At 39.4% G+C, this 16,300-nt stretch overlaps 1 protein-coding gene across 1 annotated transcript; it reads right to left on the reverse strand.

Moving 5' to 3' along the window:
- Window positions 1-1,510: 1,510 nt before the first annotated feature.
- mpzl3 (myelin protein zero-like 3) lies at window positions 1,511-15,465 on the reverse strand. The gene is made up of 6 exons (XM_005942443.3): window positions 14,997-15,465; window positions 11,216-11,382; window positions 5,574-5,787; window positions 4,452-4,608; window positions 2,974-3,043; window positions 1,511-2,767 (listed from the first exon to the last, which is right to left on the reverse strand). The coding sequence occupies exons 1-6, from the start codon at window positions 15,064-15,066 to the stop codon at window positions 2,687-2,689; spliced, it is 759 nt and encodes a 252-aa protein (XP_005942505.1). The 5' UTR covers window positions 15,067-15,465; the 3' UTR covers window positions 1,511-2,686.
- Window positions 15,466-16,300: the final 835 nt, after the last annotated feature.

The following is a 16,300-nucleotide window of genomic DNA, read 5'->3' on the forward strand; positions in this document are numbered from 1 at the left end:
AAGGTCTGAGAATAGTACTTTGGTTATTTGGTACTGAGGTCAAAAATTAACAACCCAAGGTGATAAAAGCATACATGTCCTTCTTTTACACTTCAGGCCAGCATTGAAGGCAACTTCAATGCTAGCCTGAAACATTACCACTGTTGCTGACATAGCTGGTCATCTTCCCCCCCATGGAAAAAACAAATCTCCAGGCTAATTTGTGTATTAAGTATTGTATTTGAAATCTTGCCCTGTCTACATAAATCTAATTCACTTCAATGAAAATACAGACTAAGGCTAATCATTAATCATCAGCAGGCAGACTGTGCTAGTTTACACCTGCAGACACAAAAACTCGATTCTGCACTCTCTGAATGTCTTATTGATGGGCAGGCAGAGTGCAGATAGCTGTGTGGAGTGATCTGGGATGAATGATCTGTTTCTGAATGCAACACCATGTGGACACAGTGTGTCCGGAGAGGCAATGAAACAGCCATTTGAACTTGTCCACCAGTTTAATGGTTTTGGTCCCAGTGGTCCCAGATTCTTCCAGGTCTATTACTGAGACGGAAATACACTCACAACCAGTTTACACTCACCAGTTGCACCAGCAAGTATGTCTTTGATGTAAAAGCACAGGGAGAACAACCACACAGGAAAAGCCCCAGCTGACCAGGACTTTCAGTGTCACTGTGCCAATTTTCCACCCTAAGCTCACTGCTTGCTCTGTTTACACGTGGGATATCTGCATTATTGAAGAGCACTTATTGCTTTTGCAACAGGTCGAATAATACAACGCAAACGATAACCATGCGTGTCTGATTTTAGGTCCAAACATAACACTTACGGGCTATAAAAACCATGTGGCAATCCTAACACTCAGTGGTAGTGAGGTTTCCCAGTGGGGGAGCAGATGGTTTATTGATCATTGTTGGGACTACTTTCCACGAGATGCTGCTTTAGAGGAGTTTCTTTCAACACTTTCTCCGATTTCCAGCCAGTAACAATATCCGACAGCACAAATAAATTTAGGTAAATAAGGTAAATCTGCAGCACTTCCACTAGGGGAAAGTCATAATCGCTACTAAACCCAAAGGCAGACTTTAGGTTGATAAAAACAGATGTTCTGCAAAATGTTTTGCATAATTGAGCATTTAGAAAGATGGATGTTATGTGGCTCAATATTTGGAGCAGTAAATCTCTGCAGGTAAGTGATATTATGAGACAGGAGTGATACTATATCCTCCAAGCATGGAAAACAGAACATCTGAAGCGTCTCCTAAACAAGGTTTATCCAGAAATTTGAGTCCGGGCAACAGTCCAACTGTTTCCTTTCTTCAATCAGTTTTTTAAAATATATTTTTTCCCTGCTTGACACGAGTAAGCTGTTGCCATGGCAGTTCAGATGAAGGAGGAATATAACTGTTTCACCACAGCAGTTTGTGAATTATTAAAACCTAGAGGACATGAATGAGCAGGCTGAGAAATAGAAAAGAAATGAGACAGAATGAGGAGTTGTCGCTTTCAGTGCGTTTTGCTGGAGACTGTTTATTGGATCTTTTCATGTCTCTCAAGGCCCACGACTGTGTAGATGAGACAGACGCAACCACAAAATTTACAAGTAGTTCCAAGACTCCAGCGTGTCCTCAGAGTTTTTAAAGGAATATTCAAGAACGTTCATGAATAGTTGAAGAGATCCATTCATGAATAGTGCAACAGAGCAAACAAGGAGAATAAGGGAGAAAATGGTGGCAGTGCGCCATGAACTTTAACATCAAACTGTCTCATTAGAAGTTAAATACAGATCCATCACTTTAATAAAAAAAAATAAGAATAAACAATTTCTTTATATTAAAGTACAATCATTTTTTAAAGCATTCTTACAAAGCCAAAAGAATCAGCTCAATTTATTTGTGAAAAAGAGATGCAAAAGCACGGTGTGCATCCAAAACCGTTATATTACATTACATAACCACATCTGCAGTCAAACACAGGACTTCCCTCCAAACAACTATCCAAAAGCAAATGCATACAGTTATTGCTGGAAGTGAAACAGAGTACTGACTATAAATACCATGAGTGATCTCAGTTAATGTTTAGTTTTTATTTATTTTTTTACAAATATTAATGATATGACAGAAATGTTCCACAAGAGTAAAACAGAGACACTGACAGATATCACACAGCCACTGATGGAGGCAATAAATTAGAAAAAAAAAAAAAGTATGCATCTCCAAAAAACTAACAAAAACAAAAGAAAAGAATATTTGTGTTTGCATGCATTGCATACACAAGGACAGTTTGCCAAACAGTACCAGCCATGGTGCTTTGTGCACACAGAATAAAAAGTAAATACCATATTCACACCACAGAGTTTAGATTTCTCTTCATCCCCAGCTCCGTCGTGTGAAAACAGTCAAAACAGCCTATAAATTCTAGCTTTCTGGGTTTTTTTGTTTTTTTTGTTTGTTTGTTGTTGTTTTTTTTTTTGGGGGGGTGCTGAGCTTGGGAATACAAAAGAAAATCTAATTATTTGCATAGTGTTAAATATATGGAGTATTTACCAAAGAGGTCACCAAAACAAACCTCATCACCAAGTGGTGGAGTGGCTGAGTGGTGGACTGTGACATAGAAGATAGAAATCCTGCATTGAATTCCTATAAAGCACCAGGCTGCAGTTACATCTCCTGACCACCGGGGTTCTCTAGCAGTGGGAGTCCGCATAGCCTTCGGCTTCAGGAGGCCTCTTTTTAAAGTCTTTTAAGTAATACTCTTCGTCTGAGTCCTGGAAAAGAAAAGGAAGAAATACTTATGGACAGGTACACACAAAGACACAGAACAGCTACACAGGAAAAAATTAATCAATAATTTACAAATCCCAAAGTCCTGTTGTCAGACACCGAGGTCATGTAAAATGAATCATGTGAGATGTATCTCGCAGACATGTCTCAGTAAGTTATTTATGGCTTTGTAGAAATTCTGTACTCTTACCATCACATATAGGTCACAGCATTTGGCCCTATCTTCTTTGTGTGTGTATCCTGGGATGCCATATTCATCCCTGATGAATGCAGAACGGACAGCAAAGATAGTTAAGAACGACATAATCACATGTTTGCAAAGTAAAAACCTGCCTGTGCTGTTTAGATACAGTATGTACAAATCACCTTTCAAGCCCACAATAAAACACGTACTTTTCAACTGAGGCTCTCCATTTGTTGTTTCCACTTATGTCCATGTTTTCCACATTCAGTCTTTAATTGGGCAGCAATTTAGGATATATTATCAGCTGTTAAACTAATGTCACTGATGTCTCGTTAGAGAGTTTCTCAAGCCACAGTCGCATTGACTCCAGCTGTAGTATTTATTTTGCTGTGGAGATCCGCTGCAAACTAGGGCCACTCTGGTTTCAACTTTTCCTTCTAAGCTACAGGAGAATTGTTTCATGTTTTGTAGTGTGAGCTTAGAGCAGAGCAAGGACTACCATCATGGACGTTCATCAGAGGGAGGGAGGGAGAGGCAAACTGATTTTAAACCCCTGTTATTCAGCTCCACAAAGTAGCTGTCCATTAAAATCTTTGCACAGGAGCACCTTACACACTATATTATTTTAAAGTATATTTCCAGACAGACAGCAGCGTGTGCACATTTGCGATGCATACATTTGTATAAATATGTTTATATACTGGTACAAATGAAATATGAAACTGTGGGAAACACTGGATTTACACCACAAACAGACGTTAGCACTCAGACAATTATTCTTCAATAACTACAAAATAAATGTTTGAAATTATAATTCCCTATTAAAATGAATCCCATTTAATTATGTGTCAGTTAAGCATTAAGATGACGCAAGCGCTCAGTTAGCTTGGCAAAGCATAAAGACCAAAAACAAGGAAGACAGGCTAGTTCACCCAAAGGTAACAACATCAGATTTTCAGCAAATACAAAGATCACTGATAGATATATTCTAATTAAAATATTTTGGCCTTTTTACAAGTTTTCTATTCAGTGTTAAATAGCCAAATTTTGTTATTCTCTTGTTTTTTACTGTAAAGATGTATTTGAGTGTACTTAACAGTATAAAAACAGGAAAAAGTCAAAAGACAAAGATGAAGCAATTTTTCAAAAAGATAATGGTAACAGTGGCAAGCTGCTTATATATAAGTATATAATGTTCGTAGAGCACCTAAGATTAATGTGGACCACAGCTGCAAGCCAGTACTGGCTGAAACCCTATGTGACTTCTAATCACATGACATACCAGCGAGAAGTCAGTTAAAGAGTGATTGATAGCCACTCTTCAGAAGCAAACACCCATTTTAAAAACTTAGATTCCTGTTTAACGTTCATTAAATCCATTTGAAAAAGCATGTCTATAACCATCAATCCTATTTATCACCTGCTGTGACCATCATTATCCCCTGGAGAGCCTCACCAGTGATTGGCAGAATGCATCTACTCACCCCTCTGTGACCTCTATGGGTGATCTGTGGGCCTTTGATTGGTTACGCTCTTTCTTGGGACACATCATCCGTCCAATAAGAATGAGGGTTATGACAGCAGAGGGAAGGAGGATGAAAAAAAGGAGGACTGCAACATCTGAGAAGCGAATGCTGGGCACTGAGGAGGAGGAGAAGAGTGTTTGGTCATCAGGGGCACAGTTACATGATGTTTATGATCACACATCTACAGGACTTCATACAAATCTGCACTTGGCAGTCACCACATACACACACACACACAGTCACACAGACTGTAAACTGTATACATATTATATACAGCAGCTCTATGAGTGCCACTATACAGTTGATGATAGCACAGGAAAACGTGAAACAGTTTGTAATATTCTTGCAGAGAAGAGATGAAAAGACACATGGCTCACGTCTTTACAGTAAATATGCAGCTGAAGCCAGCAGCTGATTAGAACAGCTTGCCTGTCTTTACCCATAGGTAACAAATCCACCAACCAGCATATCGCCAAAGCTCCCTGACAAAAAGTTCATTGCTAATCTGTACAGAAAGAGAAAAAAAAAAAAAAACAACAACAACAACAACAACAACAACAACGGGCCATTACAGTGGGGCTACATGCCAGACTCTTCCCTGGCAGAGAATAGCAACTTCCTGGTTGGGTGGAAGCCGTTCCCGGAAAAATACAATCAACATTTCACATGTTCATTTTACGTACCAGAGTTACAAACTGCACAGACAAGAGTGGGTTCAATCTTCTCTTCTAGGTTTTTATAAGCAATTCAAAATGTGATGAGCTACACTCCAGTCATTCTCTAATCATCTACCGTCCACTCATAGCTGACGCAGGTTAATACATGTGAGACCAAATGCTTAAATCATGACAGGCTTACACAAACACAACATGGATGTTTGGATTAGTCTGCCATCCATTAAACTGTGAGGCTGGCATTGGAATTTTAAGGCTTTCCTAAAGCAGCCCAGTGTCTGCATGCACACACTGTACAACTGATAATGAGAGGCACCAAATCCAGACACCTGAGTTGAAGTCAGGACAAACACAGAAAGAGTCTGAATGCAAGACAAGGATTTGACTTGTTAGGTTAGCATCTTACCCCTTGGTGTGACAGTAAGTACAGTGTGTGAAGTCGTGGACCCGTGGACATCAGGAGGGTTTCTGACTGTGCATGTAAAGGTCCCATTGTCATTCAGTGTGGCATTGATTAAAGAGATGGAAGCATCTCCACGTGCCGGGGTGCCTTGCCACCGGATTCGACCGCCGAACTGACCCTCTGTTGGCGGGTACGCCCGTGAGGAGAAGTGGAGAAACTGAAAGGAGAAAAAGACATCTTACATCTTTATATGAAAGACAGAGGAGTGGTTAAATAGCCTGAGCAAGCTGAAAATGATATTTGAGTGTGCAGGAAGGCTGTGCAGTGAAATGTGGCTATGCATTGTGCATATTTCAACCTGCTGTGTCACACTGGGAGACTAACGCCTAAAACTGTGTAAATTAATGATCATTTTCCTGTTCAGAGAGCACATAATACTACTCATCATTTGCAAATCTAACTTGTCTGGAGAAACAGATGGCGGTTGGACATCCTTTCCTTGGGCAACATTGTTGACAGAGGGAAGAGGGCTCCTTGTTCCGTCTGAGAAATACGAATAAAATCCAGCAACTCCCAAAGGACATTCACGCTAGTGCACAATTCTGCAGGAGTCTTAAAAAATGAATCTACGTCTGTGTTTAACATTTACCACATCAGTCTGTTTTCAACAACAAACTCCATCCCTTTTATCACTCCCACATCAAGCTGACCCAGACCTCTCTACAACATGACATCCGGAGAATGAGTGTGCTGTGCATGTGGGTGGAAAAGAGGGGGATAAAAATGTGTAAACACGACAGAACATGTTTTGCACAGAGTAAACTAAGAGTGCAGAATGTGTGCTTTATTAAGTTTATGACACAACAATACGCACAGACATGGAGGAAAAGAAAAAAATGAAAGTAAACAAATAAAATACAAACAAGAAAAGGGTAAAGAATACAGTCTGAAAGTATGTATTTGTATTGTCATGGTTTTCTGCTCCTGTTTGAATAATGTGAATAAAACTCCACCAACATGAAACACAGGATTTAATAAGAATCTCCTTTATTAAGATAAAAACATAATTATCTATTTCCACAGCAATACCAGATTTGACCTAAACACTGTTGTTATTTATAATCGCACCAGTTTCCACCTTTTTTTACTCTCAGTATTACTGCGTGCACGCCTCCTCAAACACAGATGATATTAAACAAGATCACAACAACTTACAATGTTACAGTAAGTTTTAAAAAACAAAATCTTAACTAGTGTTGATCTGAACATCAAAAAAGTGAAAGAGTTGTTGACAGAGCTGCTGTCAACCCACTAAGAAACTGTTTGCAGTTATGTCACAACCCACTGAAAACACGTGCAGAGTTGTTGGTGTCGCATGCGCAAAATACCTACAAATTGTTGAGCGTGTGCTCTGTTAGCTGACAGTCACCCATAGTTTGCACATGAAATGCTGACAAACACAAACTACTCACCAAATGGTAGTGAAACTGAAAAGTGTGGTGCAAACAGGAAACGCAGACCTTTGAAATCTGTTTGTTGTAGCAGTAAAGCAAATGTTCTCCATTTCGGTTTGCACTGCACTTTTCACTGCCTGGAGAGAAAAAGCCAGGTGTTTGGAGAGAGGTTAGCATCTTTCATGCAAACTACAGATGGCTCCAACAACCTGCTAATAAACAAAGTTTTTAGTGCTCTTTGCGACTGATTTCACGTGGCTGATGCCTGAGCTGTCCTCGCAACCCATGCTAGGCTTCTGACATATGGCAATTTAGACACAGAACATTTTCCGAACAATTTCCAATATAAATACAGATGAATCCATGCCCAGAGACCGCTAAACATACATGTAATTTCCTACAACTTAACCAGACAAGTATTTGAGCTAATACACATAATGACAAGTAGTACGCTCAAGTAGAACTGATAGAGGAGATAATCTAAGCCACTAATGCAGTGATTCTCTGTGCTCAGGAAATCTGATAAACATGAACCATTCACAAAGTGCTACAAACCCTAAATATAATCCCTCCCTTTCCTGAAAAGTACATGAAAATAAAAATGAACAAACACAATAAAGTTTTATATTATTTATAATGTATTCAAACTGGCTTCACAAACTCAGAACAATATTTACTTTGAAAAAAAATCAAGATTAGGTAAAAACGTTTGCCTTGTTTGAAGTTTATACATTTACTGCCTGAAATGTGCAAATCTCTGTGAACACTGTCAACAAGGATAACTGCATATGATGTTCATAATGAACTGAGTCAGGAAAAAAGCAAAACCACAGAATCACCTGGATAATTACTAGGATTGATAAGGTTTTATGCTTTTACAGCCTCGTGCTGTAGAGGCGGGCAAAGATAAAGATGGTCATATCAGTGTTGCTCACTCTTGGTTGATCATTTAAAAGTTGGCAGAGCTCAGCCTACATGAGAAAAGCTTGAAATCAGTTACTACTACTAGACTCTGCTCAGGCTGAAAACAAACATTAGACCCAAAGGTACTTTTGAATTCATGAGAGATGCTGCAGCATGACTAAGGATGGAAGACTGTTTTCAACTGAGACCACCTACATTTAAACAAATGCTTCCCCTGACTTGAGAAGCTTAGCAGCAACTTTTAGATCATAATAATAGATTTTAATGTAACATTATTCAGCAAAACCCAACAGCCAAATCCTTCAATTACCATCAGCTTCCACTGATATTTGATTGAACATTCAGCCTCTCTTCGCCAATCTACAAAATTAATTCTCATCAGGACTGGAGGTAATTATGTAAGCCACTGAAGCACTGCAGCAATTCAGATTGACACTAAAGCTTTGGCAGCAAAATTATATTTTCTGATAGAGGTTTTCACATGCTTATTCATGGCCTCTCCCAGCATGATATACGAGCAGGGACACACAGGCCAATAAAGCAGCCAAAACTGCAAATGAAATTGGATGGGAAGTAAATGAAGGCTTAGAAGCAAGTCTGGAAGTTTCTAATTGTTATTTGTATGTACTGGTCGCATCAGGAACCTGCCTCTTTTTATTTAGGTTGAGTTAGTTCTGATGAACTGCAGGGAAAGTGGGCTCCTTTTTTTGTTAGGAAGCAGCTGGCTCCTCCCCCCCCCCCCAAACAGCTGTATGGCTTTATCAAGCAATTACTGCAGACTGACACCCCAACGCTAATATAACATGCATCTCTCCCTCCACACAACTACATCTTAATGAGAGTGAACCAGCAAAACTCCATATCTGCAGAGCCACAAAGCATTAGCCTCTACTTTACTTCAAGTGCTCCTATAGGAAATGGTTGCATAGAGGGTTGCAGCTACCACACTATGGATTCTCACAGTCCAAATGCAATTACACAGAACCACAGTGGATGGCTATCTTAAAGTACAAATGGAAATGCTTAAATGATGTGGTGTGTTTCCAGTGGATTGGTCAGTGAAACTCAAGCCACACTTAGAGGACTGAATGCAGTTATGGGTTAGGATGGATACATTTCAACGCACTTCGAACAAGACCACAATTCCATCGCATGAGGAGGGGTCTATTAAGGTAGCTCACTTTCTGGGGTTTTACCGAGGAAGCCACAAAAGATGGACTGGAACATGAATGGGTAAAATGTGGACTTTTCTTTTTCTCTTCACACCGAGGCTCATAAATCAGATGAGTTTGGCATAAACAAAATTGTAATTAAACTGAATTTGCTTGAGGGTGTTGCCGCTATCACAGCAGGTGTACAGGTACGTTCAGAAATCAAGAGAAGTCGAGCTGGCCATGAATGCAAATAAAGCAATCACATATTCAAACAAGCTGTGTTTGCACAAAGTGGCAATGAGTGTAACAAGCCTGTCTTATGAACAATTTCTGTGTGAGGCCCTGCAAGTTCAAAAATATTTTATGTCTGTTAAACTGTTTTTTGGGGGTGTTTTTCAGATTTTCAGCTGAAGAAATATGTACAAATGAGGTGTTTTGCAACAGAGGGCCTAAAGATCAAATTTAAAATGGGCTCTTTGCCAAGATGTCTGTTACGTGTAGACATAGCACTGGTTCATCCCATGAGTTAGGTGCCTTTTCAATGCTTGAATGATTCCTAGGTCAGTGTTATGTTGCTTATGAAGGACTGTACTGAGAATAAGTGAAAAAACAACCAGTGAGAAAAGAAAATCTTTGAAAGACTTTATGACATGAAACTTGTAACAGCAGTCTGGCGAGGAAGGAGCGGCTAGCCGGTCCAGCGGGTATGTGGTGTGGAGGTTAGCCGGATAACACGGAGCCAGTCAGTTAAATTAAACAACAGACCTTTATTCCTTGTCAGCAACATAAGACCATACAAGCCAGGTCTCCACGGCTCTACACTGTCTGTACATACATGTGTGGGGATCGGTAGTCGCCGGTGCCAGGCCGTTACGATGGTGAGGTCTATCCTGAGAACAGAACACGAGCAGTATGTAATGGCTGCCACGCTATACTCACACACCCCCTAGGAGACTCCCCCCCTAGTGGTGGTATAACCCAAAAGGTTTGTTACAAACTCTGGCCCCTTGAAAGCAAGAAAGAAGACATGAAGTGCAGGTCAGGAGGACCTTAGATATATAAATACTGTCTGGAGTCTATATTTTATCTTCCAACTATAACTTCAGCCTACAGTGATTGTGAAGCAACGTATCTGACATGTTTCACAAGGATTTTCTTGTTTTGTCTTGTTTTGCCCCACCTTAATAATCCATAGCTCCTTCCCTGCCAGGCTGAGTCATGTTTAGTTCAGCTACACTTTTTATTTCAGTTCAATGAAATCTAATTACAAAGACTTCACAAAATGCATTACATTTCTACAGTCAGTGTCAGAGATTTTGTCTTAATCTCTGGCTCTCTTCCACAGCATGAGCCTGGTTCTGCCAGAGGTTTCTTCCTGATAAAAGGGAGTTTTTCCTTCCTTACATTGTCGCCAAAGTGCATATGATTGTTGGGTTTCTCTCTGTATGTATTATTGTAGGGTCTACCTTACAATATGAAGCGCCTTGAGGTGACTGTTGTTTTGGCGCTGTATGAATTAAATTGAATTGAAAAAAAGTCTTACCAGCACTCCATATTTAAAAAAAAATTAAAAAAAAATAATGTATAGACAGACAGCCACCAATAAATGAATCTATGAACCGTTGACATAGAAAAAAAATCGGCTGCTGAGAACAGTAATTATCCTGCGAAGGACACAAAAAAACAAAAAAAACAAAAAAAACCCCCATAATCCTGTTTATCTGTTACCAAATTATAGTCGTGGTCTTCTAATTTTCATGTGTGATAATAAGTCATCATTAGTTAGTTCAGTAAATAATGTCATTACTGGAAGCACAGCTTTGATCTCTCTATGATCTTTTACAGAGTAATACTTTCAACTGACATCTACATTCAGCCAGTGCACTACAGTGTTTATTTGTTCTCTTGTCCAATTATCTTTTAATGTGTAAAACTCCCAAAATGAGTCAATTACAGGTGTTTTAGAAAAAAATGCATGTTTCTGAAAGAGCTGACTGAACATTACAGACTTTAACATTTCACTGCAGTTATGGCTGCAAATAAGCACACACATTATTTTGCAACACTGGCTGCAACACAGCCTTGAAGTTAATTTGGATAAAAGTATACTCACCATCATTGGTGGACCTCCGCTCTGCGGCCGGTAAGACCAGTCAACTGTCATCCTACTAGTTGGCCTACTTGTGGAAGTAAATGAACAGGACAATGTGACAGTATCTCCTTTAGATGCATGGACCTCTGGTGGTGTAGTCACTATGATGGAGGAGACTGGGGAAGGAGCTGGAGGTGAAATATTATAGTAGAAAAGAAGAAGAAGAGAGATCCGCTGGTCAGAGATGAAAGCCAGCCAGAAAAAAAAAAAAAAAAAAAAAAAAAATGGGACTGTCATGTACAGATTTATATATTTGTGTGTAAAGCAGGAAGGAGAACACAATGTAAGTGACGTTTTACCCACTGCAAAATAGAGTGTGCAAATATGCTCACACCAAGGTAACAACGTCCTCCGGATAGACACAGAACTCACTGACGCTAATGCAAGTTACTCATCCGACTCTTGCTGAATTGGACAGACCTTGTTTTACATTTGTATCTCTCAGAGGCCTTCAGCTCTGTCTCGCTCTAGATGGCTTTTCATTGTTATTTCTTCAGTGATAATACCAAGGGACTCAACATCAGCACTATCCACAACAAACCGCTCAACTACACCTATAAACAAAACAAAACAAACAAACAAACGGCTTCTCTTGCTAGTGCTTGCACACACACCATGAAGACTGGATTCAAAACACAGTGGACAGACTGTGCAGCAAGGTTTGAAATTTCACCCTGTTCAATATCTTTGTTTAACATGTTGATTGATAATTAGCAGTAAAAATAAAGTGCAAATTTTGGCGCGATGTGACACTACATAAAAAAAAAAAAAAAAAATCAGTTCCATTTACCCTAATAGGACCTTAGGGATCTGTGGCAAATTTCACAGCAATCTAGTCGACAGCTTTGCCAAAATGATTTGTTCTGAACCACAGACACCAAGCTTCTCATGGCCAATCCATCCAGACATGGTTATTTCAATAAATGCATAAAACTGCTGCTGATAGCAATACAGAAAATGTAGAGGATCGCCAACATGGCCAGGAATGATCCTTGAGAGACTCTGTGCATCTGGAGCCATTTTTTTGTTTTGTTGTTTTATGCAGTAACTGTAAAGGTATTTTCACTCTCAAGATGAAATGTCAGCATTGCTGTGGTGCATGCCACAGTCACCTGCTCTGGGGCTCATGAAAATTCTGGCTATGTGATAGATTTCTGACTGAAGCTATAACTGGTAGACTGATAAAACAGCCTGACCAACTTTGACTCGAGCTAAAGTGAATAAAAGCATCATCATTGTCCCCTTCAAGACAAAGTATTTATGTGAAACCGGCTGCATTTTCCCTTCAGCTATCTCTGACATTAACACACTGCTTTTGGAGGGCAAAAATGAAAGAGCCCTTCATTTCCAGAAAAAGCCTCAACATGTATTTTCTTTAAGAATTTACCAAAAGCAAAATAGAGCGATCCCCTGATATAACCAATCTTATTAGAACAACACCACTGCTTTCACCAAGCATCCCAAGGGACATGATAAGGCCAAAGTTTATATTAAACACATGAGCAGAAGAGATCTCATCCAATCAGCCCGATTCATCGACAAAGACCTTGGGGTGACTTGAACAAAGCAATCTCTTCAAAACAGTGGAAATCAAAAAGCCAAACCACTCTTGAACTTGAAGATAATAAATGCTGATAATATCGTAATCAGTGCTGGGACAGGAACACCGGCAGCTCATCGTTGGGCATGTTGACACTCGTTTTTGGACATTTACTTGAGTAGAAGAGCGAGGATGAGAACACACTGTGTAAGCATGTTTTTATGTAACCCTGCAAGGAAAAACTCCCCATATTAGTACAACCTTGATTCCACAAAATTTGGATGCTCTGTAAAACGTAAACTCAAATAAACATATTTTTTGACAATATAACACACAAAACGTGTTTTGAAACTGAGGCATTTTACTCTTTCATAAAATACATAAGCTCATTTTGAATTTGATGCCAGCAACACGTCTCAAAGAAGTCAGGATGGGGAAAACAAACACCTGGAAATGTAAGAGGCACTAAAAAGAAATAGCTGGGGAACTTTTTCAACCAATTAGGTTTATTGCAATTAGGTCAGCAGCATGATTGAGTATTAAAAACCAGCTTAGAGAAGCTGATTTCTTTCCACATTTTTTTTTTCCTTTAGCTTATGCTGGTGGGCTGAATTTCACTAGTCTGCAATAAACTGCATCTTTAGATTGTGAAACAATTTCAAAAACAATGTTCCTCAAGGTAAAATTGTGAAGAATATGTTAGCATCTACAGTACATTCACTATAAGATTTCAAGAATTTGGAGAAATCTCTGTGCGCGAGGGGCAAACTCACACAAATTCAGGTTAAAGCTATCATGCAAAGAAGAGGCATCAACACAATACAGAAAGGCAAATCCATTTAAAACAGAGACAGAACATAAATAATCTGACCACAGAATAGCATTAAATTTTAAATTATTTTTGGAAATGACACCACATCCTTTGGACTAAAGAGGAAACAGGAACAATCTGGCTTGATATCACTGCTCACTTATAAGTCCTGCATCTTTGAGAGTACAGTGGTGCATTAGTGCCTATGGAATTGGCACCACCATTGCTGAAAGGTATATACAGGTTATAGAGCTGCACATGCCCCCATGCAGACAACATCTTTTGCAGGGAAGGCCTTCCATATTTTAGCAAGACCATGCTAAACCACATACTGCAGATATTACAGCAGCATGGCTTCATAATAGAAGAGTCCAGGTGCACAGTGAAGTCCCCGGTCTCAATTTTTGGGACACATTGCTGCCGTCAAATTCAAAATGAGCTAATGTTTTTCTTAAAATAATACATTTCCTCAGTTTAAACATTTCATATGATCTCTAAATTCTATTAACAATTAAATTTGGGTTTATGAAATATTTGAATCATTGCATTGTTTTTAGCTACATTTCACACAGCATCCTAGCATTTTCACAGAACTGCGTTTGTGGACGTGCTGATGTTACACCAACCTCTCCGTGTTTTATGTTGTCCACGACAGTCATGACTATTTTCACAATTTATTTTTCTTATTTTTTGAAAGTCTGCCCACAGTTCAGCGCCATCTTTGGCAAAATGCCGTGGTCTTGTGTTACTGAATACCAACTGTCTGATTTTTTTTTTCCACGGCTGGTTTCATAACTAAGGTCTATTATTATGCTTATTATTAAGAGCCGAGCGTGTGTGGCTGCCCCCACGGTAGCTACATTAGCAGGCCTCTGTGGATTATTAGGCTTATTACCACAAGAGGGAATCATTAATTAGTTGACAGTGACTTAACACTTGTCTGAGTACAGTTTACTACAACTTCGTGGTGTTTACTGGGTTACATTTAGTATATTTTGTATTCACTGGTTTGTATTATATATTCACTGGCAGTGTTAATATCTAAAACGAAAAGATATAAACGAAAAAAAACTACAAATAAATATGGCGTGCTAGGTCTATGGAAGTGTTGAGTAGGCTTTAGACCCAGAAGGCCTCCATTGCCTTGGGCATTTATGTGATAGCCTTAAAAACGAAACGTGTAATGTACAACTAACAGTGGTGAGCTAATGACACTGAAAACTCAAACGTCGACTAAATTTTAAACAGCCTGTGTTTAACGAGTTATTGCGGAAATGGGACATAAGTGCCAGCCTACCAGCCCAAACTTTGAAAGACGCGACAGGGGTTGTGTGAGTATGGAGGCTCGAGTTTAAAAACAACACAGCCGAGCCCGGGCTCGGTCTACTCACCCAAACAGCAGAGCCAATACAACAGCAAAACCACGTTCAGGGCGCTGGTTCTTCGGAGCGGTCGACGCATTTTGAAGTTGGGGGGAAAACGGGCTCCAATGCGTGAAGTTTAAAAAAAAAAAGGTCCAAAGTTGCGTCAAAGCTTCAGTAAAATTCCGCCCATAGTCAATTTTTCATGACTCAGTCTCCGATAGCCTCGCCTAGACGGACCGCCCTACCACTACCTGCCAAACAGGTGTATCAGGAAGTGGCGCTCAGACAGTAAAATTAATTTTAAGCATAGGCGCTGAATACAAGTAGACGCAATTTATGATAGCTATGACTCTCGCCTGTGTGTTTTTTATTACTCGCATGAGAAACTCCATGAAAATGCCACGATGGGACGCGAAACACTCGCGTAGTAACCCTGTTTTTCAGAATAAAGCAGCGATAACAAACGTATGAGACCACCCGATGTCAGGTTTATGCCACAGCTGCTCTAAATTAACAGCATTTGTAATTACCAAAATATTTTTTTATGTTTGTGTAATGGTTAATTTGGCAGTATGAACAAGCTCTTTAATCAACATATTGTTTGGAGTGCTAAAATGTAATTATTGTTTTTTTTATCCACGAATTCTCAGATTTACTATTTAACAAAAAAAAAAAAAGAATAACGCATATTATTTTATTTATTAAAATGCCCAATTGGAGTTATTTAATTAATAAAGCAAATAAATACGTTTTAGTGGTTGAGGATTGTGCTTAATTCACTTATGATTCATCAGAAAAGGGCAGTGTGCCAACTCTTGTGTGTTGATGCAAGTATATGTGAACTTGTGTTGTGTATTTAAGCTGGTAAATTTCAAAAAAATAATATTAATACCACAAAACTGTTTTATTACGCCTGTTTTGAGGTTTTTAAAACAGACATTGGCCAAAAAGTGCCGAAATGAAACCACATTAAACTGCAATAATCTCCCACCCACCCACTCTCCTCCGTGTGTGGAGGCCTTATCTCCCAAGCCAACCCTACCCAGCGATGCTCTACTGGGACCTCTCCTGGTATTTCTAAGCATATTACACCACTATCGCTGTCCCCAATCTCATGTTTTTACCACTATAATTATATCCACTGGGAGAACGGGTTTGTTTTTCTAGCCTCAGTGTAATTTCAGTGGGATATTATGTTTTATCCCCCAATTACATGTTTGCACACATCGTTTGATGTTTGTGTCTTTATTTGGTCTGAATTCTCAGCTCCATTCTTATATTCAACTGCTCTGCCAGGGACCTTTTTCCCCTCTAATCTGACAGCAGCTATG

Source organism: Haplochromis burtoni, unplaced genomic scaffold, assembly GCF_018398535.1.
Source record: "Haplochromis burtoni strain Fernald_Lab_line unplaced genomic scaffold, NCSU_Asbu1 Contig_284, whole genome shotgun sequence".
In the NCBI taxonomy this organism is placed as follows: Eukaryota; Metazoa; Chordata; class Actinopteri; order Cichliformes; family Cichlidae; genus Haplochromis; species Haplochromis burtoni.